This window comes from Drosophila guanche, unplaced genomic scaffold (genome assembly GCF_900245975.1).
Source record: "Drosophila guanche unplaced genomic scaffold, DGUA_6, whole genome shotgun sequence".
In the NCBI taxonomy this organism is placed as follows: Eukaryota; Metazoa; Arthropoda; class Insecta; order Diptera; family Drosophilidae; genus Drosophila; species Drosophila guanche.
Window position 1 is genome coordinate 75,170 of NW_022995771.1, and position 27,602 is coordinate 102,771.

The following is a 27,602-nucleotide window of genomic DNA, read 5'->3' on the forward strand; positions in this document are numbered from 1 at the left end:
CCGCAGAGGGTGTAAGAAGCCAGGAAGGGGCTGGAGAGATGAAAAGTCATTACTTTGCACTTCGAGGCATTAAGGTGTAACATACTTGCACAGAACCATGACTGAAAGCTATTGAGATCAGATTGCGAGCGAGAGTGAAATGAAATTTTCTTATACTGGACACGGAGCTTAAGTACTCTAGAATTTTGAATACAGAAGGCAGGTCATTAATAAAGAGTGTGAAAAGTAGGGGGCCTAAATAGCTACCCTGTGGTACTCGAGAAGTAACCAAAACAGGTAAAGATAAGGAATTTTTGAAAAAGACCCTTTGGGACCTAGAACACAGGTAGCTAGAAATCCATCTCAAAAGATGGAGCGGAAACCCTAGAAGGTCGAGTCAAGAAGAGAGTCGTTTACAGAATCGAATGATACCGGCTTAACTAATTGAAGTTCATGAAGTAAGGAGCTTTCATTACACGAAAGGCCCAAAATGACATTCGACCTTGGTAGACTATATGGATACACATGACCTGGGTAGCTTTCCTGTGAATAGGTTGTTTGAAAAAAATGTGCAAAAAGATCGGCGATTGCCTGATCATTGTTTAACGACATATTCAAAAATGATAGCGAGGATATTTGTGCTGACGTTCTACGCTTACTGTTTACAAAGCTGTAAAGCTATTTAGGGTCCTGTGAAAAACGTATCCTGAATCTAAGTAGGTAGTTCCTTTAGCATTGAGCATTAGGAACAGTGAAATTTGCCCGAGCTATTAAGTAATTAGAAAGAGAAGAGGGAGAACCAACTTCTTGAGATTTGTTAAATAGTCTCGATTTTAGGTTCTTTAGACTGGATAATTTGGATTTGGTCAACCAAGGAGGTTTCGCAGATCTAGTCGGACATGAGAGTGGGACACTCGTGTCAACAATTGTGTCAAGTACATTGTAAAAAATGTTTGTGCCTTCAATGACGTCAATCAAAATCCCTAATTAAGTTATTGAGCCTCGTAAACTCGGCTTTACGAAAGCAGCGGACGAGTTCAGAAAGCCTACCCGCACGATCCGATACAGTAGGTCCAATATCTACCGACACTTCGAAAGTAGGATGATAGCAGTCTTCAGGTATAGTGAGAGTGAGTGCTCGTGTTAACAACGCTACGGTCGGATCCGAGACAAAGCACAGATCAAGCAATCGACCCAAAGAGTTGTTTACATGGTTGACTTGAGACAGAGACAGGTCTAATACGCCATCTATAAAATCATGTCGTGATATGGGCACAAGGTTCTTTGACTCGTTAACCGAAGACCATACAGTAGCTGGCAGGTTGAAATCCCCAAGAACTATTAAATGGTCTTTATCAGATAGCAAGGAAGAAACAGTTATTAAGGCGGACAAGTGCTGCTCGTATATTCATACATCCGAAGTCGGTGGAATATACGAGCAGGTGACATAAATAGACTGGTCGGGAAGAATCAGTCTAACACAGAGGAATTCCAGGTCCAGAGACGAACGATCATTCATATATCACATATAAATTGTGTACCGATCTGCCAAAACTTCGGAACTAAAAATGTCCGGCTTTAACCAGGTTTCGGTAAACACAATAACATGGGAGAGGGACAGGGTGGGTTTAGCCACTGCAAATTAAATTATTCATTCTGGCTATAATAATAATCCAATCTGATCCCAATTTTCAAGTGCCTCATTCACACTCTGCTTCGCGCAGTGTGCCTCTGCCTCTGCCGTGAGTCTGCAGTGTGTGGGTCTAGGGACGGGGGCCGAGGTAAAGGTGCATGGTGGTGTGAGAAGTGTTGTAGATGTGGATGACACTCACAGCGCGGGCGCGAAACTTTACAAATTAAAAAAAAAGTTCTGCTATACGAAAAAATCAATAATTCATTAAACAATTTTAATGTCAGAAATCTATCAGAACGAGAAGACACGTGTGAGACGCTTCTTACGCGTCACAACTTTTATACCCGGCACTCAGTACTACATCTGCACCCTAGCGGTTTTTTTTTTTAATTTTACTCTACAGAGGCAGAGGCCGCACACCGCAGAAGCAGAGTGGGAAAGAGAGAATGTGAAAAAAAACAACAAAAGCTGCGGGACAGGGTGGGTTTAGCCACTGCAAATTAATTTATTCATTCTGGCTTTAATAATAATCCAATCTGATCCTAATTCGGTGATCTGATAGATATGTTTTTACTTTTCTCGTATCTTCAAAATTGTGAATACCGCAGATTTTTCGTGATTCGCGGGGGCGGGGCTTATTATACCCGGAATTCGAAGAGTAAATATCGTATATTGTATTTGTGCACAAAGTATGTAACACACAGAAGGAAAAGTTTCCGACCCCATAAAGTATATATATTCTTGATCAGCATCAATAGCTGAGTCGATTGAGCCACGTCTATCTGTCCGTCCGTCTGTCCGTACTGATGAGCGCCTGGTACTCAGAGACTATAAAAGCTAGAGCCACCAAATTTTGCATTCATACTTCTGTATGCTCACACTGTTACAAGTGTATTTCAAAAATGAGCCACGCCCCCTTCCGAAAAGTGCGAAAAGTGCGAAAACCTCCCAAACCTAAAATTTTGAAGATATAATATAAAAACGCCATTCCGTAGGGAATGACCATATCTATCAGATCACCAAATTGGAATCCGATTGGATCATTATTATAGCCATAATGAAGAAATCAATTTGCAGTGGCTAAACCCACCCTGTCCCGCAGCTTTTGTTTTTTTTTCACATTCTCTTTCACACTAAGCTTCGTGTAGTCAGCGCCTCTGCCTCTGCAGCGAGTCTGCAGTGTGTGGGTCTAGGGAAGGCGGCGAGCTAAAGGAGCGTGTTGGTGTAAGAAGTGTTGTAGATGTAGATGACAGATGAAGAAAAAATGTACAATTTGACAAATAACCGCTAAGGTGCAGATGTAAAACTCCCTTCTCGTTTTTGAAATACACTTGTAACAGTTTGAGCACACAGAAGTCTGGATGCAACATTTGGTGGCTCTAGCTTTTATGGTCTCTTAGTACTAGGCGCCCCTCAGGACGGACAGACTAACGGACAGACAGATATGGCTCAATCGACTCGGCTATCGGATCAAGAATATATATACTTTATGGGGTCGGAAACGTTTCCTTCTGTGAGTTACATACCTCCTACATATACCCTATTTAGTCTTGAAGTACCGGGTATAAAAATAAAGGACCCAGGATATAATTTTTTTCGACTTTTCCTGAGTTTTTAAAGACAATATTTTGTTGAAAATACTGCACAAAAATCGTTTTCTTTGCAATTGAAACCTAATATTTTTCAGACGGTAAGCTAAAACCACGTAGTGTTTGGGTCAATTGTTAGCTGCATCGAGTTCTTTAAAACTAAATGTAAGTAAGTAAAGATGTTTAAGGTACATATGTACATATGTGTAGATAATGGTTATCGGTAGATGCCACTGATTTTCGTCGTTTCTGGTGGGACAAAAATAAACGGCTTAAAGCAGAAAAGCTTCAAAAGCATTTAGCATACAGCATGAGCGTTCGTGTTTGTCTATACAGTATGTGTTGTCATTTATATTTATGCCATTTAAAAAAAAAATGTAACATACCATAGTTAATGTCATTTTATCAATTTCATGTTTATCCTTTGTTTTATGCTGTCGAAATGGTGAATGGCCTTTAAGCAATTTATATAGCATACAGCCGAAACTAAACCAATCCGCACAATAATCATACGAAGTTCCTTTTGATAACACTTCTGGCGCCATATATCCGTGCGTTCCCACTGATGCATGTGGTTTTTTTCTAGAAAAGTCGCAAGCCAAGCCCAAGTCAGATATTCGTATGTGTCCATTTTCATCCAGCAATATGTTTGCCGGCTTTAAATCACGGTACACAATACAACGCTTATGCATATGCTCCAAACCCAATATCACCTGTTAAAACAATATTGTTATGAATCAATCAATCAAATACTCTCTACATTTACTTATATTACTTACCTCCGCAGCGTAAAATTTCATTTCGTCTTCGCTAAAAACGCCATGCTGCGATAGATGATAATGCAGATCACCGCCATTCATTAGATCCAATATAAAACACAGTTTATCGGGCGTATGAAAGGCATACGTCATGCAGACAATAAAGGGACAGTCAACCTAAAAAACGCAATTCTTTTCTTTCAACTGTTAATTTAAATGTAAGATGTATAGCTTACTCCAGTGCTCACAGCTTGCAACATGTTGCGTTCATTAAGAGCCAGCATTTCACCTTGCTTCATTTTAATTCTTTTTTTGTCTAAGCATTTCATGGCGTACATTTTTCCAGTGTCAGCTTTTCGACATCCATATACTTCCCCAAAGCCTCCACGACCAATTATCCTATGTACGCTAAAGTCGTTCATTGTCAGCTAAAACGATCCGAAAAAATTTAAAATTTAATCAGTGCAAAATACAAGGAAAAGGGACGAGAAGGGACGTGTGCGACGCTTCTTACGCGTCACAACTTTTATACCCGGTACTTAGTAGGACATCTGTACCTTAGTGATTTTTTTTGAATTTTAAATTTTGCGTCTTTTCTACACCTGTCATCTCTGTTAGCTCGCCCCCCACTTTTGAGCCACACACTGCTCAAAGCAGAGTGAGGAATGAAAAAAAAGCTGCTGGAAGGGGTGGGTTTAGCCACTAAAAACTACTTTCTTCATTCTGGCTATAACAATGATTTGATCCCAAGGTAGCGCTTCTTTTCTTCACAATATTTAAATGTCTGGTTGTAATGAACTTAGCCATTCTATAAAGCTAATAAATGCATCTATAAAGTGTACACTTTGTGTTTTAAGCTTACCGTTTGAAAAATATTAAACTTTGTAAAGTATTTTTTACGAAATTTTGGCTTCAAAAACTCGGGAAGTTAAAAAAAAAGAAATCATGTGTCCTCAAGTTTTATATCCGGGACTCGAAGAGTAAATAGGGTATATTGCTTGTGTATATGTACATAGGGGCATTAATTGGACTTCGTTTGAGGTATTGCTCATCAAAATCTATGGAGACACGGTTGAATCTATGAGCTTAAATTGTTCAATTAACCCAAAATACCCGTATTTTTCCATTAAATACCGACATACTTTAGGTTTATTTTTATACCCGATACTCAAAGAGTAAATAGGGTATATTGTATTTGTGTGAAACTTTAAACTCAAAGAGTAAATAGGGTATATTGTATTTGTGTGAATAACGGTTGTATGTAACGCACAGAAGGAAGCGTTTCCGACCCCATAAAGTATATATATTCTTGATCAGCATCAATAGCCGAGTCGATTGAGCCATGTCTGTCTGTCCGTCTGTCCGTCCGTCCGTCTTGTTTGTCGGCTAGTTCTCAGAGACTATAAGAGCTAGAGCCACCAAATTGGCTCCAGACTGCTGTATGCTCACACTGAAACCAGTGTATTTCAAAAATGAGCCAAGCCCCTTCCGCCCCCGCAAAAGGGCGAAAACCTCCCAAATCTACAATTTTGAAGATAAAAAAAACTAAAAACGCCATTCCGTAGGAATGGTCATATCTATCAGATCACCAAATTGGGATCCGATCGGATCATTATTATAGCCAGAATGAAGAAATTAACTTGCTGTGGCTAAACCCACCCTGTCCCGCAGCTTTTGTTGTTCATTTCACATTCTTTCATTCACACTCAGCTTCTGCTTCACTCGGCCCCTGCCTCTGCCGTCCCTCTGCCTCTTCCTCTACCGACTTTTAACCCACCCCGTCCCGCAGCTTATATTTGTTTTATTTTTTGTGTGCGGTCGCTGCCTCTGCCTCTGCCGCGAGTCTGCAGTATGTGGGTCTAGGGAAGGGCGGCGAACTAACGGAGCGTGTTGGTGTGAGAAGTGTTGTAGATGTACATAGATGACAGATGAAGAAAAAATTTAAAATTTGACAAAACACCGCTGAGGTGCAGATGCACTATTGTCCCAATGACCAGTTTTGGTGGCCAAAAGCTAATTTTTAAAAGTTAAAACCAAGACTCGGTTTTTAACGCTCTGTATTAGAAAAAGAGTGACCATCAAAATTGCGGTCATTATTTCACAGAATGTGCAGGGAAAAAGTACTAATTTTATTGCTGTTTTAAATATCTCATAAATTGGAAAATACGATTAACTGATCCAATATTTTTGATGCATTTTATTTAGTAGGCTTTTTACTTTGTGTTCTGTAATGTGAACGATATCTAGTGGTTGGCGATGTCTTTTACATCTAGATGTAGTCCTGAGTGCCGGGTATAAAAGTTGTGACGCGTAAGAAGCGTCTCACACGTCCCTTCACGTTTTTAGTATTTTTTCAAAATTTTTCTGAAGTATGAAAGCCAGAAATATTTATTCTGTTGTTTTATACCCGGTTCTCGACGAGTAAATAGGGTATTTTGTATTTGGGCACAAAGTGGATGTATGTAACACAGAGAAGGAGACGTTTCCAACCCCATAAAGTATAATATATTCTTGATCAGCATCAATAGCCGAGTCGATAAAGCCATGATGGAGCGGAAACCCTAGAAGGTCGAGTGCGCAAGAAGAGAGTCGTTTACAGAATCGAATGCCTTACTAAAGTCAGTGTAAATAACATCCGTCTGCAAGTTACATTGGAAGCCTTTAATGACAAAGGAGGTGAACTCTAAAAGATTAGTGGTTGTTGATCGTCGCCGTATAAATCCGTGCTGAGCTGGAGATATAAGTGATTTGCAGAGATGTTTCAAATGGGGAGTTACAAATTTCTCGATCATTTTAGGAATTGCGGATAACTTAGATATACCTCTATAGTTTTTAGCGTCAGACTTGCTACCTTTCTTATGGAGAATAATTATAAAGGATTCCTTACAGAGTAGGGGAAACCTAGAAGAATGGATGGATAGAGTGAATAGTTTAAGCAAAGGTCCGCACGGAGACTCTGCACAGTACCTGACATGGCATGGTGAAAATACCGGCTTAACTAATTGAAGTTCATGAAGTAAGGAGCTTTCATTAAACGAAGAGCAAAAAATGACATTCGACCTTGGTAGACTATATGGATACACATGACCTGGGTAGCTTTCCTGTGAATAGGTTGTTTGAAAAAATTGTTTAACGACATATTCAAAAATGATAGCGAGGATGGATGTGCGGACGTTCTACGCTTACTATTTACAAAGCTGTAAAGCTGTTTAGGGTCCTGTAAAAACGTATCCTGAATCGAAGTAGGTAGTTCCTTTTGCATTGAGCATTAAGAACAGGGAGGGAGAGGGAGAACCAACTTCTTGAGATTTGTTAAATAGTCTCGATTTTAGTTTCTTTAGACTGGATAACTCTTTGGTGAACCAAGGAGGTTTCGCAGACCTAGTCGGACATGAGAGTGGGACACTCGTGTCAACAATTGTGTCAAGTACATTGTAAAAAAAGTTTGTGCCTTCAATGACGTCAATCAAAATCCCTAATTGAGTTAAGCAACGGACGCGTTCAGATGGCATACCCGCACGATCCGATACAGTAGGTCCAATATCTACCGACACTTCGAAAGTAGGATGATAGCAGTCTTCAGGTGCAGTGAGCGGGAGTGCTCGTGTTAACAACGCTACGGTCGGATCCGAGACAAAGCACAGATCAAGCAATCGACCTAAGGAGTTTTTTACATGGTTGACTTGAGACAGGGACAGGTATAATAGGACATCAATAAAGTCATGTCGTGACATGCGCACAAGGTTATAAGACTCGTTAACCGAAGACCAAACAGTACCTGGCAGGTTGAAATCTATTATATGGTCTTTATCAGATAGCAAGGAAGAAACAGTTTTTAAGGCGGACAAGTGCTGCTCGTATATTAAGACATCCGAAGTCGGTGGAATAAACGAGCAAGTGACTTAAATAGAATGACGTAAAAAGTTGGTCTGGATCGAAGCGACAAAATCGTGTCGAGTAATGTAATAATAAATTGATCTGTGTAAGTATATGGCTAATTTGATTTTATTCCCAATAGGGAAATGGGAATTTATGCAGTTGTCTTTAATTGACGTACTTTTGTTTTTTTTTTGTATCGTCATTTTAAGATATTTTGTTGTAAAGATTACATAATTTTTCCGAAGTATTGCGTGAGGTGGCTCAAAGGGGGACTAGCTGGGGCCACCGGATGGCACGTTGCAGATAGGGAACGGCATATAAGCGGGCATGGGGTAGAGAAATAAGCTGGCTCGGAGAGCCACAATTTTGAAGATCAGAAAAAATAACGAGATGGGACGTTGTAGACGCTTCTTACGCGTCACAACTTTTATACCCAGTACATCTGTAGATGTAGAACCTTAACGTTTTTTCAAGTTTTAAATGTTACATTTTACATTATTTCAGGCCTCTGCTTTTGCATTGCCTCTGCAGACTGTGTCGCTAGGGGAGGGGGGCGAGCTTAAAAAGCGTGTTGGCATGAGAAGTGATGTAGCTGTGGCTGTGCGATATTTTCGCCTTTTGTAGGGGCGGAAGAGGTGGGGATAATTTTTGAAATACACTTGTATCAGTGTGATATCACAGCAGTCTGGTGTGTTTGGTTTGGTGGCCCTCTCCATTATAGTCTCTGAGAACTAGCCGACAAATAAAGCGGTACGACAGACAGACAGACAGATATAGACTCGGCTATTGATGCTGATCAAAAATATTTATATACTTTATGGGGTCCGAGACGCTTCCTTCTCTGCGTTAGATACATCCAATTTCCACACAAATACAATAAACCTTAAACTTGCTCTTCGAGGACCGGATCGCCCGGTCCAGAAAAGGCATCCCCAGCCCATCTACAAAAAGCTAGTACAATATTGTCTTCATCAAGAAAATGGGAAAAGCGGCACAGGACTTTAGAACAATTAGTGATGGTATACTTCTTTCTCCTCAAAACTTTTGAGAGAATAGAACTGAAGACAATCCTTAGCTGCTCATGTATAATTTCCGGGGTAGAGAAAGCTACATCTTAAGGAATACTCTTTAGTTGTCACATAATCAATTGGAAAGTTCATACTCCTTTCCATACCAATCTCTTTGCCACATACACAAAAGACCGTCGTGTTGGTATGTAGCATACCACATATATATGTGGGGTAGGTTTAATTAAAGGATAGTTTATTAAATATGTAATGAGTGTGTAAATTAAGTGTTTCTTTGACATATTCCAACGGCTTATTAAATTACGACGTATTCTCAACTGATACCGACGCAAAACACGACTGCCCGACTTCACGCCTGACAACGGATTGCCGAGGTTTCTCTCTCTCTCTGGCGTATGACGCTTCCGCGCTCTCTCTCTCTCGTGATCTTCTCTTTGTCCTATCTTATCTCCGCTCTCTGCTCTCTTAGGTTGGTCCGCGCTTATGCACTGCGCGTTTAAAATTCTAAAACATTAACAAAATTGGCCAATATAAAGAAACAGCTGCTATAGCCAAAGTTAAGTTGTTTTAAATGAAACTATTAAATTGAGAATGTTATACTTACTTGAATATTTAATTCCAAATTTTTCCACTGGCAAAATCTTGTAAATTTGTCGCTAAAAATATAAAAACACGTTATTAGCTTAGTACTATTATACTTTTCTACTATTCGTAGGAAGAAGCAATGCGTCGCTAAACTGGGTCAACTAAAAGTTTATAAATCAAAATTGTATATGCGAGGCATTGGTTACTTTGGATTGGTTAAACTCATTGAGCAGGGATCAGCACGGCCCTATCTATTGTTAATGGGAAAATGTGCTTACGCTCCCGTACATGTGTATTCCAGTGGTTGGCACTAATACAATAATACACTTCCGGCTTGTCTGCTCTCTACGCACACAAGCGCATATCCCAGCATGTGAATGTGGTCATGTCATGGTCCACTGTCATGGAGTATTGGGATATATGTACATACGTATGTATGTATAAGTTATGTGGTGGATGTGAAATGCACAGAATGAAACGATTCGGGCTTCATATACCTTATATATTATTGTCGATTTGGCCAAGTCTGTCCGTCCGTCCGTCTTAATGTGTTCCTAGATTTCACAGACTCAAAGAGATAGAAACCAGTATTTACATCCAGACTGCTGTAATAGCACGCAGATACAAGAGTATTTCAATATTTCGGCCCCAGTAAAGATCGAAAATGTGTGGCATCTACAATTTTGACGTTACGAAACTAATATAAAAGTTTCGAAGAGAATGACTACATCTATTAGTTAGGGATCTGGATCAGTTCTGATCATTTTTATGGCCAGAATGAAGAAATTAATTTACAGTGGCTATCCCCCATCCCTCCCGCGCGGTAGGTGCTAGTTTATTGTCTCCTTATCTCGCTATCTTCGTGTTGTTGTAACAAGAAAAATTTAGACATATTAAATGTAGATATAATAATTACAACTCGACAGAAATAACGTCAAATTACTGTATATGTATGATGTATACATATGAATATACATACGAATTGTATATATAGTAACATATCCATAATGCCCTACACCCACATCCGCATTAAGTATACGTTAAGCACTTGACATATTCATAACCACACCCACACCTATACACGTTATGCATATGCCCAGCCCTTACCCTCACACCCATGTATTCGTATCTATATAAAATATGATAAAACTAAACATAAACACAAACATAAGAAGATACCCCAAAACATGAATAAACAACGCATGATTCGTCCATACCGAAATCAACAGGAAGTCCCATGCAACCCAAAACCCTGGAATGCAATAGAACGTCGCTAACCAATTCGTTATCAGCTCGTTCCCACACTCCATACTATGACTTATTCAGAATCAGTCCCACACTCCAATAGAAGGGAGAACTCTTGCAAACAAGTGAGTTCTCAAGATGAAAGCTGACACCAATCTCCAGCTGCGGCTGCCTGTTTCATCCAAGCCGACCCATCTCCCGAGCCTCCCACACATAGGCCAACGCATCGCCTATCAGCCGCTCTCACCAAAGCAACGGCATCATCACTCAATTCCGACGACGAAATATCAGCCGAAGCCAAAGGCTTAAGAAGATAAGCTTAAACCTTCCCAACAGAGGTCTCGAGATCTAACATTGAGTTGGGGAACTCATAATCATATTCTATGTTCGCTTATATAGGTTCGGTTAAATAAAATATCCTTTTAAAAACCTACTTTTAAACTCGGGAATTCCTACTCGGGTAGGATTCACAAACACTAACGTTATTGTTCCGGTACTTAGAAGCAATCTAAACGACTAGATTTCTGGAGATTAGAGTAGCTAGTTAGACCAAGTGAATCCGCCAAAGAACCTAGGTGCAACGTAGCACTAGGCCAAACACAAACGTTAAACAAAACAATAATTGTGTAACTAAAATTGCAACGGTAATATAAATCACCAACAGCAACGAATTAAATAAACCAACAACTTAATAATCCATTGAGTGAAACACACGTGAAGTGAACTAAAATTAATTTAAAATCAAAATGGCAATACCACCTGTAACCCGTAGTGAAATTCACCAAAACCAAGCACTACTGTCAATTCGACAAGTGCCAAACTATGGACGGATCAGCTGGAAAGCCGAGCTCCTTCACAAAAACGCGTTGAGTACATACAAGAACTGTACCCGACGCAATAAACCAGACAGTCACGAATACTGTTTGGAGCCATTGAGGTGCAGCTGACCGAAGAAGCACAACGACTCTCACAAATGGTGCAACCCAACACCTGGCTGGAGCTGAAAAATGCTCTAATAGACGAATTCAAGAACCACACACCATACGAAGAACTTCTGCGACAAATCTACTTCACAAAATTCAATGGGACTCTTCGTAAGTTTATCGAAGATCTAGAAACTAAAGCCCTTGTAGTTACTAATAAGTTAGCATTAGAAAACAAAGTACCCAGCACCCTGATCTATCAAAACTCATTAAATAATACAATTAACGATGTAATATCGCGTAAACTCCCAGATAGGACTTTTATGACATTAGTCCGAAAAAACATAACAACACTGTCTAATCATAAAAAAGGAGCTCAAGAAGAAGGCTTTTACCAAGCTAATATAGAAAGTCTTATCTTCTATATTAGCTTGGTAAAAGCCTTCTTCTTCTGACCAATAAAGATCAGCATAAATCGCAGCAGTCCGATCAGAGGAGTAATGGGAATTATCACCCAAACTTTAGTAGCAACACACAACAAGCTCAGAATCCATTTGGTTCAGGTACATCTAGGCACAATAATAACAATCCTGGACTGCAACAAGAATTTCGTAACTCCTTGAATAAAGGTCCAGCACAGAATCCTGTGAATTATCAAATAAATCAAAACCAAGGTAGTGGCAGTCCGACGATTCCAACGAGCGTGAGATGGCTCAAGGGGGCCTAGCTGAGGCCACTGGACGGGTCGCAGGTTGCTGATAGCGAACGGCCTACCTTGTTTAGGTAGGTCAGCTGTGAATAAGCGGGCATCCCAAAGAATGTCAACACAGTAGACACAGACTCTGAGGGAAAGTACCGAAATTAACAGCCCCGGACAGCCAGCGGGTGTTCGCGAAGTAGCAACACTGACGATGCGCTTGTGGTGCCGCCTCGTAAAAGTAGCTCACACACTTCTCCTCCCCACACAACACCTACCCACCTACCCACATACACCCTGGCAGCCCCCTGTTCTAATGATGCCTTACCTGGGCAACGTGGATCTCTGCCCGGGCTGACCGTTCCCCTTCTCTGCATCTCGTGGGATCAAGATGTACAAAAATAATAATATTAAATCCCCAAAACGTCTGAAGGGAGCAATCTCAAGCAGGGAAAGGCAGCGGCAAAAAAAGACCTGGCCTAACCCGCTCGATAGCAGGAAAGACCTGCCCGGTGGACAGCGAGGGTGCGAGCCCGTTGGGGCCCACTCCAATCCTGGGGTGGGTGGCACAGCACCCCCCAATACTGACGCCTTGGAGAGGAAGCTAAGCAACATTGCGGCTGCCCGACCTTCTGGCAGAGTAGAGGGGGAGGCTGGGCCATCGACCAGCGCCGAAGCTAAACGGTTCACATACGCCGAAGAGAGGAGTGCAGGGCACAAACGCACCTGCATTTTAGCTAGAAAGCACGTAAACATCTTTCGGCTCCAAAATTTTAGCGATGGCGACAACACAGCAGCTCGCCTAGAGCTGCAAGGGACACACCTCAGAGTGGTGCCGTCCTATATGGCTCCCGACCAATGTGACCCTCCCAGCGACCTCGCGCGCAACATAAACAGCGACAGCGAAAGGTCAAATACAGGCCTACTGATAGGTTGCGATGCCAACGCCCACCATACCCAATGGGGAAGCTCGGACATAAATGTAAGGGGTGAGTCACTATTCAGATTTATCCTAAACTCGAATCTTGTTCTCTGTAATCAGGGAAATGACCCCACTTAATTAAAAAGAACCAACAGGAGGTCATAGACCTCACCCTAGTATCCCATAGCATACTAGGCCTTATCAAGGGCTGGAGAGTCCTAGAAGAGCACTCCTTCTCCGACCATAGGTACATAGAGACGATAATATTTCTCGAATGCCCAATAGCTGATAGTTATATCAACCCCAGGAAAGCCAACTGGGAGGCATACTCTAAAACCCTGAAAGAACTTCTTCCCCCAACAGCACCAACATGCCCTGATACACAAGACGACCTTAACAGTCTTGTAAATAGATTCACGGAGGCATGTAATAAAGCCTTTAAGGCTGCGTGTTCCCCCATGAAACCGAGAGGGAAAAAGAAACCCCCCTGGTGGTCGAAGAACATTGAAGTCCTACTAATTTTAATAAAGGCAGACTACAAGATCAGCTTTGCCATATACAAAAAAGAAACTAGGAGAGCGAAAAGAGCCTCCAGGCAAAAATTCTGTACCGAAATCGTAGAGCGGCAGAAGCCGCAAGGCTGCGCAAGATCCTATCAAAAACAAATACCTCTGTGGGATACATCAAGAGTACAGATGGTGCATGGACCAACTCCAGCAAGGAGTCCCTACACATGCTACTCGATACCCAATTTCCAAGGTGCACAACCACCGAAAGTTTGCAAAGTAGTGGCATATGCATACGACGTTGTCCTAATGTTCATGGAAAAATTTCCCCAAACACTCTGTGATCTCATGACCACAAACTAGCGCGATTGTCAGAATGGAGAAAATCGTGCGGACTGGGTGTAAATGCCTCGAAAACGGAACTTGTGCTATTCACTAACAAGTACAAAACTCCGCCGCTCAACCTCCAACACTAAACAAATGTAGGTTAACCTTTTGCGACAGTTACCTTGGGTTGGTAATAGACAGGAAGTTAAAGTGTAACCTTAACACGAAAGAAAGAGTGAAGAAGGCCACTATGGCCCTATACACCTGCAAAAAAGCGATCGGATTAAAATGGGGCATGAACCCAGGTATGGTTCAATGGATATACCAAGCTGTAGACAAACCAATACTGCTCTACTGGCAATCACTGGCACCACTCCAAATGATGCACTAAATGTCATCCTATACCTGCAGGGTATAGTAATTGCAGGGAAGGAACAGGTAGTTAGGTCAGCTATACGACTGAGAGACTCGGACCGATGGACGTCACGACCCTATGGTCACTCGGCGGTCCTTAATGATACCAACATAGTACCTTACATAACGGACTATTGTGTTCCCAGGGAGTACACAGCACCCCCCTTCGAGTCTTTTATCCCCCGCTGAGAGGAATAGCTCGAGGGGCCACCTGGTCCAAAGGGGGCCATAAATATCTTTACAGTTGGATCCAAATTATAAAATAAAGTTGGCGGATGAATTTACTCTGAGCAACTAAACATAAGATACTCATTCCGCCTTCCAGATCATTACAGTGTCTTCCAAGCGGAAGTCAATGATTAATGAGGCGCTGAGTTGCCTCCAAGAGACTACCGTCACGGCTACTCACCTAAATATCTACAGTGACAGCCAAGCGGCACTCAGATCACTAAACGCGATTTCTTCAAACTCTACCACAGTAGCCAATTGTCGTAAATTTTTACATGAGATGGCAGAGCAATATGTTATTAGCCTAATAATGGTCCTGGGATCCTGGTGTCCCATTGAAGACAACTGCATAGCAGACAAGTTTGCCAGATCTGGCACTACACTCCACTTTAATCAAGATAAGGAGGAAATACGTATGCCAATGGCCACTTGCAAGCTCAAGATAAAAGAGAACTATATCCTGCAAACAAACCACAGATGGCAAATGGTCCCAAGATGTCACATCACTCGACACACGTGGCCAGACATCTCGAAAAAACGCACCGCTGAACTATGCAAACTCAGCAGATATAGGTGCAGCGTAGTCATTCGCTCTCTTACATGGCACTGGCTAACAGGTAACCATGCGAATAGGCTGGGTGCACCTATAACGACTTCTGTTGCAGCTGTAGAGACGAGGATGAGGAGGAAACAGTAGAACATCTGTTCTGCTCCTGTCCTGCTCTCAGTAGAAGGAGACTAAGATATGTAGGCTCACCTTTTCTTAACGACATTTCAGAAATGTTTACTATAGGTCCCAGGAAGATAGCAAACTTTATGGGAGCATCTGGATGGGAGCACTGCTGACACCGTGACAAACGGAAGGAGAAGAGGAATTAGATCCAAGCGGAAACACAACGGGCCGAAACCGGCCTAAGTGTGTCGAGATTGCAAAATTCCGACAACCGCCTCAACCTAGTCTAACCTAGTGACAGCAGGCCCAATTAACCTACTAAAAGAATTCGAGAATGCCAAAGCGACCAGATGAAAATGGATGTAAATTTTCATCAAACAGCCTCGGAAGAAACCGAGGGGGATCCTATATAAACCTAAAGTTAAATAATAAAATACTTAGAGGTATCGTGGATTCGTCATCATCAATAAATATCATAAAAGAAAACATTCCGAATGCCCCCATAAATATAGAAAACCGCAAGGTCCATACCATCAACGGACCAGTTAAGTTAACCAAAAGTATAGTTATGCCCCCCAACAAAGTCTGTCTCAGTGAGCAGAAGTACTACCTTTATAACTTCTCGGACAACTATGATATCTTCTAGGAAGAGTATATCTGATGGCTAGCAAAACCATAATTAATTACAGTGACAATACTGTAAGGTTAGGAGAAAGAACATACCCAATTATTATTAGTGGAAAAGCAATTGAAGAAGTTAAGACCGCACATAAGTGCAAAGATAAATCTTCAGAAGAAGATAATATCGCACAGAAGTGCCTTGACTCATCCTCAGAAGAGGATCGATACTTCACTACTTTACTAAGGGAATGTCACGAGCTAACGCTAGAGCATCTGAAAGATGAAGAGAAAGAAAAATTAAAGAAGGTGTTGTATGAATGCAGCGATGTGCAGTACAGAGATGGTGACAATTTGACCTTCTGTACTGTCAAACATCCAATTCAAACACAACATGAAGATCCGGTATGCAGAAAGCCATACAAGTATGCCCAAATACATGACGAAGAAGTCAATAAGCAAATCAAAGAAATTATTAGACAAGGAATAATTCGTAAATCGAAATCGCCTTACTGTTCCCCCATTTCAATGATTCCGAAGAAGATAGACGCTTCCGGAAAACAGAAGTACAGGTTAGGCGTAGACTATAGGAGTCTCAACGAGATAACCATAAAGGATAAGTTTCCAACTCCAAGAATCGATGAAATCCTAGACAAATTAGGAAAGTGCCAATATTTCACCACAATCGATTTGGCAAAAGTTTCCATCAAATCCCAATGGAACCTAATTCGATCGCGAAAACGGCCTTCTCTACCAAACATGGTCATTACGAGTATACTCGAATGCCATTTGGGCTAACCAACGCCCCTACCACATTCCAAAGATGCATGAACGATCTTTTGGAAGACTTAATTTTCACAGACTGTTTGGTGTACTTAGATGACATAATAATTTTCTCCACTTCATTGGACGAACACTTCTGTCACTAAGAAAAGTCTTTGGCAAGCTGAGAGACGCAAACCTCACGCTACAAATGGATAAGTGTGAGTTTCTGAAGAAAGAAACTGCGTTCCTAGGTCATATAGTTACACCCGAAGGAAGAGTACCAAATCGCAGCAAGATAACAGCCATCACAGGGTTTACCATCCACGAAACCACAAAACAAATCAAGTCATTCTTAGGACAATGCGGATTTTATAGGAAATTCATTCCTAATTTTGCTTACATAGCCAAGCCTATTACGCTCAAACTAAAGAAACGAGCAATAATAGATCCTAAAGAAGAGAAATATGTCGAGGCATTCGAGAGACGAAAAGTACTCATCACCTCAGACCCAATTCTCGTATATCCAGACTTTAACAAAATGTTTTCTGTTACCACCGACGCTAGAAACATGGCTATAGGCGCAGTCCTATCTCAAGACCATAAGCCGATCTGCTACGCCAGCCGAACGCTGAACGAACATGAGATCAATTATTCCGCTATCGAGGTCCGCACCCTGGTATAGAGAAAACCATCAATTGTTTTAAGGGAAAATACTACTACCCTGACCACCAAAAATTGATACAAAATATAATAAACGAATGTACAACGTGTAATATTGCCACGACTGAGCATAGAAACACCAAGTTGTCATTTGAAGTAACACCAGAAGTCTTAAACATCTGAGAACGTTACGTAATGGACTTCTGTCTGATAGGTAACCAACAGTTCCTATCATGGATCGATATATACTCAAAATTCGCTACACTAATAGAAGTGAACAGTCATGACTGGTTAGAAACCAAAAGGGCGATACTAAAAGTCTTTAATGAAATGAGAAAACCCAAAGAAATTAAAGCCGACAAAGATTCAGCCTTTATGTGCGCAGCATTGCAAACATGGCTTATTTCGGAAGATGTCAAGATCTTAATCACATCCAGTAAAAATGGAATATCAGATGTTGAAAGATTCCATAAAACGGTGAACGAAAAATTGAGGATATCCAGTGAGAATGACCCCGAAAACAAATACGCTAAATTTGAACTGATAATATACACATATAATCACAAGACCCGACATAATACTACCAACAGAACACCTGCAGATATATTCATATACGCAGGAAGTCCAGAGTACGACACTCAACTGAACAAGGTGAATCAGATCACCCAGTTGAACCAAAGTCGTAATGACTTTGAAGTAGACACTAGGTTTAGAAAATCACCTCTAGTGAAGTCCAAAATAACTAACCCTTTCAGAAAGACGGGCGAAATAACCAAAATAGATGAAAAACACTATGAAGAAAAGAATAGGGGAAGAAAGATAGCACATTACAAAACCAAATATAAATAGAAAAAAAAAATTAATATTAGCAAATACAATAATTCAAGGCCACCCATCGAATCGGAAGGTAACGATCAACGGCAACATAATTAAAATCATCGTCCTCATGACATTAATGGTCCTTACAACAGAAGGACAAAATATTGAAATAAACCCGATTGAGTCCAGAAACGGATACCTCATATTTAAAACGGGATCAATCGACTTCCCTATTAACTATGAATACCAGTACTTAACGGTTAATGTAACAAAAACCGAAGAAACCTATCAAAACCTTCTGGTAGATAGACCTAGTAGATAAATTAAATAGGGAAATAAATGTCTTAAAAATTGCTAAACGCAACAAGGGAGGCCTCATAAATATCGTACCTCCTATAAATACTTATTTGGCACATTAGATCAAGAAGACAGGAAAGAATTAGAAGAGAAAATAGAAAGTCTCGCCACGCATAGCATCCAAACAAATGAACTAAATTTAGTTATAGAAGTAGTAAACCATGGAATTGAGATAATAAACCAATTAAACGAAGAACAAAAAATAAAACAATTATACATTTTTATCTTCAACCTACAAAATTTCACAGAATACATAGAGGATATAGAAATGGGAATGCAACTAACTAGACTTGGTATTTTTAACCCAAAACTACTAAACCAAGATTCCCTGAAACATATAAATTCTGAGAAATTATTAAATATTAAAACTTCTACATGGCTAAAAGTTGATACAAACGAAAACTATATAATCTTCAATATTAGAGAAATTGCTAATATCCCAGTATACAAAATTGTGTCATATCCAGATAACCAAAATAATATTTTAACATAATTAATATTCGATAAATATTATAGTTATGAAGACAAAATATATAGAAAAGAAACTAAGCAAATAACAGAAGACAATTGTATAAAATGGATTTTAAAACAAGAGCCCACTAAATGTCCATACACAGGAACATTTAAGAATTTCCAAATTAATTACGTTGAACCAGACAAAAGGAATAATTATACAACAAACAAAAAATAGATATATATGTAATGCAGATAATTATAATAATTCTGTTCATTTTATCAATAATAAGCAAATTTAAGAAAATACCTAAAATATAACTATTAATCATGTAAAACCTAAGGAAGACGAAAAAGAAGAAGAAAATAGTACCCCCAAGAGGAAATTCCCTCCCTATACCCTAAAGTAAAAACCTGAGGACTGGCTTATAAGAAATTCCGGGGGAGTAACATACCCATAATGCCCTACACCCACATACGCATTAAGTATACGTTAAGCACTGACATATTCATAACCACACCCACACCTATACACGTTATGCATATGCCCAGCACTCACCCTTACACCCATGTATTCGTATCTATATGAAATAAGATAAACATATAAGAAGATACCCCATCACCTGAATAAACAACGCATGATTCGTCCATACCGAAATGGGAACAGGAACAGGAAGTCCCATGCAACCCAAAACTCTGGAATGCAATAGAACGTCGCTGATCAATACGTTATCAGCTCGCTCCCACACTCCACACTATGACTAATTCAGAATCAGTTCCACACTCCAATAGAAGGGATACTCTTGCAAACAAGTGAGTTCTCAAGATGAAAGCTGACACCAATCACCAGCTGCGGCTGCCTGTTTCATCCAAGCCGACCCATCTCCCGAGCCTCCCACACATAGGCCAACGCATCGCCTATCAGCCGCTCTCACCAAAGCAACGGCATCATCACTCAATTCCGACGACGAAATATCAGCCGAAGCCAAAGGCTTAAGAAGATAAGCTTTAAGCTTATGACTGTAAGCTGTATGACCCACAGTTTACCTTATTTACTGTTCGAGTACCGGGTATAAAAGTTAGGATTTTTGTGCGATATATTTAACGAAATTTTGACTTTAAAACGACCTTTTACCTCGCCACCCATCCCCAGTGACTCACACTGAGGCAGAGGTTGTGGGCGAGAAGGAATGACAACAACAAGCACGCAAAAGCAAACATGCTGGAAGGGGTGGGGGGAAGACAATGCAAATGAATTTCTTCATTCTGGCCATAATGATCTGAGATCTTAATTCGGGGATCTAATAGATATGGCAATTGTCTACATTCATTCACCAAAGACCAATCCATTCTAAAGAACCTGGATTCAAGGCTATTTAAAATATTTTAAAAATTTGGGTTTCTTTCTCGGTAGGTAAGGTTTGATCAAATTTCGATTTTCTTAATGCTCAATGCAATAGGAACTACCTATCTCGATGCAGGGGGGTGCGTTTCTCACATTACCCTAAACAGTTTTCCAGCTTTGTAAAAAGTAAGCGTAGAACGTCCTAACATCCATCTTCGCTTTATATAAATAAGTCGGCAAACATTGATCAGGCAATTGCTGAAATTTTTGCACAATTTTTGTTTTGTTTTTTCATTATCTTAGATCTCGTTGCAAAGGACTTAGTTTGTCTGAAAATCTGATTGATGCAGCTAAAAAGAAGACCCAAACACTTTGTGGTTTTAGCGTACTGTCTGGGATATATTAGGCTTTGAGATGCAAAAATGTTGATTTTTGTGCGGTAAACACTCAGGAAAGATGAAAATTAAAAGGTGCATTAACTGGTCGTCGTTCAAGGTAATGCTCATCAAAATCTATGGAGAACTGTCAAAGTACAAAGTTCCGGGTTTAAAAGTTGTGACGTGTAAGAAGATCCCTTCTGGCTGGTGGGGGCGGTGAGAAATTTTGAAATACACTTCGCCTGGTGTGTTGCCTTTGTACCTTTTTTCTATCCGTATGACCTGGGCTAAGCTAGCTCAGCGGGAAATGGGGTGGTTGCAACGAATTTGTATTGTTGCCTCGCCGACCAAATAAATACACAGGAGTTGGTCTATTTCTGATATCTCGTTTATTGTATTGCTAGTCTATGACCTGCCGATTTTGGAGTTGACTCTGGGCGTTGCACGTTGGTGTCGCTGAATTGGCGCAATTCACCTGGGTTCACACAAATTCCGCACTCAACGGTTCGTCGTTTACTGCTCTTTTCCTACGAAAATCTGCTGATTATTCTCAATACGTAGGATTAACTCTGGGCATTCTACTCCGCTGGTCCCGTTAGATCTTTTCCCGTTTTCACACCGATTCACTTTCACTCGAAACATTGACTCTTGCCAAGATCACTTGCCTTGCTCGCCAGCCTCTTTATATAGGCTCCGGCTAACGGTTCTCCCACGCGGCCAGTGATTTTCCATTGGTTTCCTGATTTTCCTGCCAGCTCTCTGAGTGCCTCTCCCGAATTCTCCGTGTTCGGATATCCGAGCCCTAGGCTTTAACCCCCTACAGCCTGTGAGGGACACATTTCCTCACACTCCCCTCTTTTTCGGGAAGCGGAAAACCTCCGTTTTCCGCGGTATCAACGCATTCCTTTGAATTGGCTCGCGCGCGCCACCCCCGGCCGAACCAATCCTGATTTAACTGCTTAGGTGCCGCCAGATCGAGGGAACTCGATGGGGGGATCGATACTGTGCGGGGCTGCCAGGTCGAATCAGTTCTTTGTTGCGATCGATGGTGTGCGGTGTTGCTTCGTCGCGAACTCGATAGCGCAAGGTTGCAAGCCATGCCCCCTCAACTTCCTCTTCCTCGTGTGTTTTCTTTCCGTTCCCAACGCGGAATACATCCACCCTTGCGGCCGACATCGCCATCCGGTAGCGGAAGCCTCGCTCCGTCACCAGCCGCTGGAGTGTCGTCCGTTTTGTCATTTTTGGCTTAGGGACGTCTGTCGCCTTATATGGTGTCTTCGCGGTGGTCCTGGCTCTGGCCACTGCCACGGGCATCGCTCCCACTGGCCGCTGCCGCTTTGGATGCGTGCTCCTCCTCTGCCTGGGCCTCTTCACGCAGTACCTCCGCCGCCGCTCGCAACACCTTCATCGTCGCTTCCGGAACTTCCGGCATCATTCGCGGCGCCTCCACCTCGTCCTCTGTCCCTGAGAGTTTGCCGCAGCGTTCGTCTCCGCCGCGCTCGCATCAGTCGCTGTTGTTGGGGCCCGCTTCCGGCCTGGTCGCCCCCTCGGACCCTGATCTCCTTCTCCTCGGGTCGCAGCTGTTGCTGCCTCTCTCCGCCTCCTCTCATAGCCACGCTCCACTCTCCGGATCGGGGGCCCTGGGGCTGGNAACTCGATAGCGCAAGGTTGCAAGCCATGCCCCCTCAACTTCCTCTTCCTCGTGTGTTTTCTTTCCGTTCCCAACGCGGAATACATCCACCCTTGCGGCCGACATCGCCATCCGGTAGCGGAAGCCTCGCTCCGTCACCAGCCGCTGGAGTGTCGTCCGTTTTGTCATTTTTGGCTTAGGGACGTCTGTCGCCTTATATGGTGTCTTCGCGGTGGTCCTGGCTCTGGCCACTGCCACGGGCATCGCTCCCACTGGCCGCTGCCGCTTTGGATGCGTGCTCCTCCTCTGCCTGGGCCTCTTCACGCAGTACCTCCGCCGCCGCTCGCAACACCTTCATCGTCGCTTCCGGAACTTCCGGCATCATTCGCGGCGCCTCCACCTCGTCCTCTGTCCCTGAGAGTTTGCCGCAGCGTTCGTCTCCGCCGCGCTCGCATCAGTCGCTGTTGTTGGGGCCCGCTTCCGGCCTGGTCGCCCCCTCGGACCCTGATCTCCTTCTCCTCGGGTCGCAGCTGTTGCTGCCTCTCTCCGCCTCCTCTCATAGCCACGCTCCACTCTCCGGATCGGGGGCCCTGGGGCTGGGCCCGACGCCCACGTTATGTTAATCGTCTGGTGGTGCCACACCATTTCGCCCCGCACAACCTGTGGGGGACACGATCTCTATAGGACGCATGACACATGACATTTTTGTCATATATTTTTTCAATTTTTTATTGTTTTGCTTAAAATATGTGTTTTCCTTGAAACGCGAAATGATTTCAGCTTCGTTTCGCCCAGTGTAAACCAATAAGCCGTTTTAAGCGTAGGTATCTTCGTGTTTTAGCTACACACACAAGCAGTGCAGTGCGCACTGTATGGGTGTTTTGTACAGTGAGCAGTGCCAAGAAACGCAAAGGGACTGATTTGAGCCGTAATACAAGTAAATCTCGAAGCTTGGAAAATTATGCTTATTCAAAAGTGGTTATTACTTAAAAATGATTTATATGGCAAAACAATGCTTGCCGGGTCCGTCTTGTGTTAATACAATATTAAAAATAGAAAACATATAGATCTTTGATTGTTGAACATTTAATTTACCTTTCCAAAAACTTTTTAAATGGTTTTCCCTTGAGCTGCGTGAATATTTCTTCCATATACGGCTGAAAAATATTTAATATAAATAAATACTTGGTTTAAGGATCTGTGGAAAAAGTCTCAGAGCGGTATACACTGACATTCTGAACATTTTATTTTAAAACGAGGAGGAACATTTTGGGACGCTTCGTACGCGTCACAACTCTTATACCCGGTAACCTGTCAGAATATTCATATGTACATATGTAATCTTAGTGTGACAGATAAGTACATACACATGTACATACATACACATACATATACAATCTTTTCTTTTTTTTTTAATTTTAGGTCGTTTAAGTCGCCCCTATCATCAAGAGCCTCACATTGTTCAAGGCAAAAGGTGCGAGCGAGAGAGAAAGAGCAAAAAATAAACAAAGCTGCTGGATTGGTTTAAGCGTATCCAATGGACCCGATATGATACTTATTCGGTGATCTGATAGATTTGGAAATTCTATACCCAGCTGCGTTATTATCTTATCTCTTATCTTTAATATTATGGGTGTAGCAGATTTCCCTTGGCCCTTGTGGGGGAGTGGCGAGATTTCGAGATGCGCCTGTAACATTGTGTTATTACAGCAGTCGGGATGCAAAATACGGTGGGTGTAGCTCATATTGTCTCTGAGCACTATGCGCTCATTAGGACGGACGGACAGACAGAAATAGCTATTCGAATCGGCTATTGACAGAAAATACATGAAGAACGAGAAGGGACTTGTGAGACGCTTCTTACGCGTCACAACTTTTATACCCGGCACTCAGGACTACATCTAGATGTAGAAGACATCGCCAACCACTAGATATCGTTCACATTACAGAACACAAAGTAAAAAGCCTACTAAATAAAATGCATCAAAAATATTGGATCAGTTAATCGTATTTTCCAATTTATGAGATATTTAAAACAGCAATAAAATTGGTACTTTTTCCCTGCACATTCTGTGAAATAATGACCGCTGGGTTTCACAGCAGATTTTTCGAAAGTGGCGCCATCTATGAAAATTTCTTATACGCAACTTTGATGGTCACTCTTTTTCTAATACAGAGCGTTAAAAACCGAGTCTTGGTTTTAACTTTTAAAAATTAGCTTTTGGCCACCAAAACTGGTCATTGGGACAATAGTGCATCTGCACCTCAGCGGTGTTTTGTCAAATTTTAAATTTTTTCTTCATCTGTCATCTACAACACTTCTCACACCAACACTTGCCGCAGAGCCAGAGGCAGCGCCTTCACACAAAAAATAACAAATATAAGCTGCTGGACGGGGTGGGTTAAAAGTCGGAAGAGGAATTGGTAGGGGGAGGGCAGAGGCAGGGGCCGAGTGAAGCAGAAGCAGACTGTGAATGAGAGAATTTAAAAAGAGCAACAAAAGCTGCGGGACAGGGTGGGTTTAGCCACTGGAAATTAATTTCTCCATTGTGGCTATAATAATGATCCGATCGGATCCCAATTTGGTGATCTGATAGATATGACCATTCGCTACGGAATTGCGTTTTTAGTTTTCTTTTATCTTCAAAACTATAGATTTGGGAGGTTTTCGCCCTTTTGTGGGGGCGGAAGGGGACGTGGCTCATTTTTTAAATACACTGGTTTCAGTGTGAGCATACAGCAGTCCGGAGCCAAAATTTGGTGGCTCCAGCTCTTATAGTCTCTGAGAACTAACCGACAAACAAGACGGACAGACAGACACGGCTCTAGCTACTCGGCTATTGATGCTGATCAAGAATATATATACTTTATGGGGTCGAAAACGCTTCATTCTGTGCGTTACATACAACCGTTATTCGCACAAATACAATATACCCTATTTACTCTTTGAGTACCGGGTATAAAAAAATGCCACTAAGGTACAGATGTCCTACTCCTACTGAGTACTGGATATATACTGGACTACTAACATGAAGCAAAATATTCAAAATTAAATTATGTAACAATTATTATGTTTTTTCACATTGCTTCGTCGAAGCGACGATAGAAAACGGTAAGAGAAAAAGTTAGATTTCAAAGCAAGAACCAAACAGTTGATTGTGTTGTTGTCTAGCCACAGAAGCTACAGCTAAAAGAAGGGGCAAGCGGCAAGGAGACGATTATCTGAGCGCGCCTGTTCCAGAGAGAAGAAACTAGAAGTTAACGGTGAAACTATAGAGGACGACATCTGCAGAGAAGCGAGATCTGGATGTGTTTTGGTGTGTGTGCGTCGAGTTTGGACTCTGGAAGGTTCTGCGGGGAAGCAAGAGTTAACAAGGGTAAATCAATCGTTGTTTGGGGTGAGTGTTAACAGGGATGCGACTGTTAACAGAGACGGCAGCAAATGCGAGTTAACAGTGTGTTAACATAGAACATTACTAACTGGTTAACCGTAATAAGTTGCTTAATTTAGATTTTATTAAATTTTCTTAGATTTAAGATATCTTTATTTTTTATTTAAATCGTCACGATGCAGATTGAAGAGATTATGACGCTGAGAGTCGCAGAGTTGCGAGAGAAGCTAAGAGGGCTTGCGTTGCAGACGACGGGACGAAAGCGCGAGTTGCAAGATAGACTAATGGTTTTCGGTTTTCGGTTTTCCAGTTGAGGAAGAAGAAGAGTCAGAGGATGAGTCTGTAAGAACAGCAGTTGACGATACCGTAGCAGTTCCAACAGGTACGCGATCGACAGAGAATAAGTCCTGGTTAACGTTAAAAGACGTTGAGGGTAGTGTGTCACATTTTTCTGGTTCTAATAACCCCGACATCAATCAATGGGTAGACGAATTAGAAGAATGCGCAGTTACTGTTCAGTGGAATCAATTACAAATATTCGTTTATGCCAAACAGTTGTTGGCTGTAGTTTGCGGGATGTTCGTGATTGGATTTCATTAGAGGCAGCTCTGTTGGAGGAGTTTCGTGTAAAAATATCTTCCGTAGAAGTACGTAGAAGGCTGGAAAGACGTCAGCAGAAGAAGGAAGAGTCGTTGCATGAGTTTTATATGCGTTAATGGAGATAGCTAAGCCAATTAAACTAGATGATGAGAGTTTAATCGAATATTTTGTGGATGGTATCCCAGACGCTAGGGCGAGTAATGCAATGATGTACCAAGCTAGAAACGTAAAGGAGCTCAAATTTCATATCGAAGTATATCAGACAGCAAGAGGCCGATCTAAGCCAATAAGCTATAAGTGGTCGGAGAGTAACAAAAGTGAGAGTTCGGAGAAAGGATCAGTATAGTTTTAGTTTTCTTTTATCTTCAAAACTATAGATTTGGGAGGTTTTCGCCCTTTTGTGGGGGCGGAAGGGGGCGTGGCTCATTTTTGAAATACACTGGTTTAAGTGTGAGCATAATATAAGTGGTCGGAGAGTAACAAAAGTGAGAGTTCGGAGAAAGGATCAGTATCAGAAACGGTTAAGAAATGTTTTAGGTGCGGAGACAAATCGAATTTGAAGAACAATTGTCCTAAGAATGATTTCTGTTGTTTCAAATGTGGCCAACCAGGGCACCGTGCTGTAAATTTTAATGTCAAGGTCGAAAGCGGACAAGAAAAGCGTGTAAATACAAACATTATTCAGAAGAAAGACGTCGTAGTCAGGCCGTCAGGTATTTTCACTCCATCAGGTTTAGAATTTAAGGATGTAAAGTATGATAAGTTTGTATTCCAAGGATTAATTGACACAGGAGCAGATTTGTCTTTAGTTCGTAGAGGGGTATTCTTTAAATTCGGAAATCTTGAACTGATCGGTCGTGAGAAATGTATAACAGGGATTGGAGATAGTCAAGTTGTGACTTTTTGGTAGCTTTTCGATCCCAGTGAAAGTGGATAATATTGAAATGGGGGTAGACTTTCATGTCATTGCAGACGAGGACATCGGTTTGCAAGCCATTTTAGGAACGACTATCCTAGATCATGTTGATATGCAATTTTCCAAGACAGGAACAAGAGTTGTTCGTAGAGTTTGTGACGAGGGCGAAGAAAAGAAATCGGATCAGGTAGCATCGCCCTCTTGTGTAGCATTGGCGAAGTTGGGAAGGAGTATTGCATTGATGTTTCGCATCTCAGTGGGGCGTATGCTAGAGAGGTTAGATA

General features: G+C 41.7%; 1 protein-coding gene across 4 annotated transcripts in view; it reads right to left on the minus strand.

The window, feature by feature from the left end:
• The window catches only part of LOC117591298 (G protein-coupled receptor kinase 1), an 80,497-nt gene that overhangs the window by 33,074 nt on the left and 19,821 nt on the right, over positions 1-27,602 (minus strand). For 3 of the 4 annotated variants that reach the window (XM_034284500.1, XM_034284498.1, XM_034284501.1), the window contains 5 exons: positions 23,506-23,567; positions 9,471-9,522; positions 4,196-4,387; positions 3,981-4,136; positions 3,588-3,914 (listed from right to left, as the gene is read on the minus strand). In XM_034284500.1, the coding sequence (XP_034140391.1) occupies positions 3,588-3,914; positions 3,981-4,136; positions 4,196-4,387; positions 9,471-9,522; positions 23,506-23,567 (789 nt within the window). The remainder of the gene's footprint in view (positions 1-3,587; positions 3,915-3,980; positions 4,137-4,195; positions 4,388-9,470; positions 9,523-23,505; positions 23,568-27,602) is intronic. The other variant, XM_034284499.1, reaches the window with a different exon arrangement.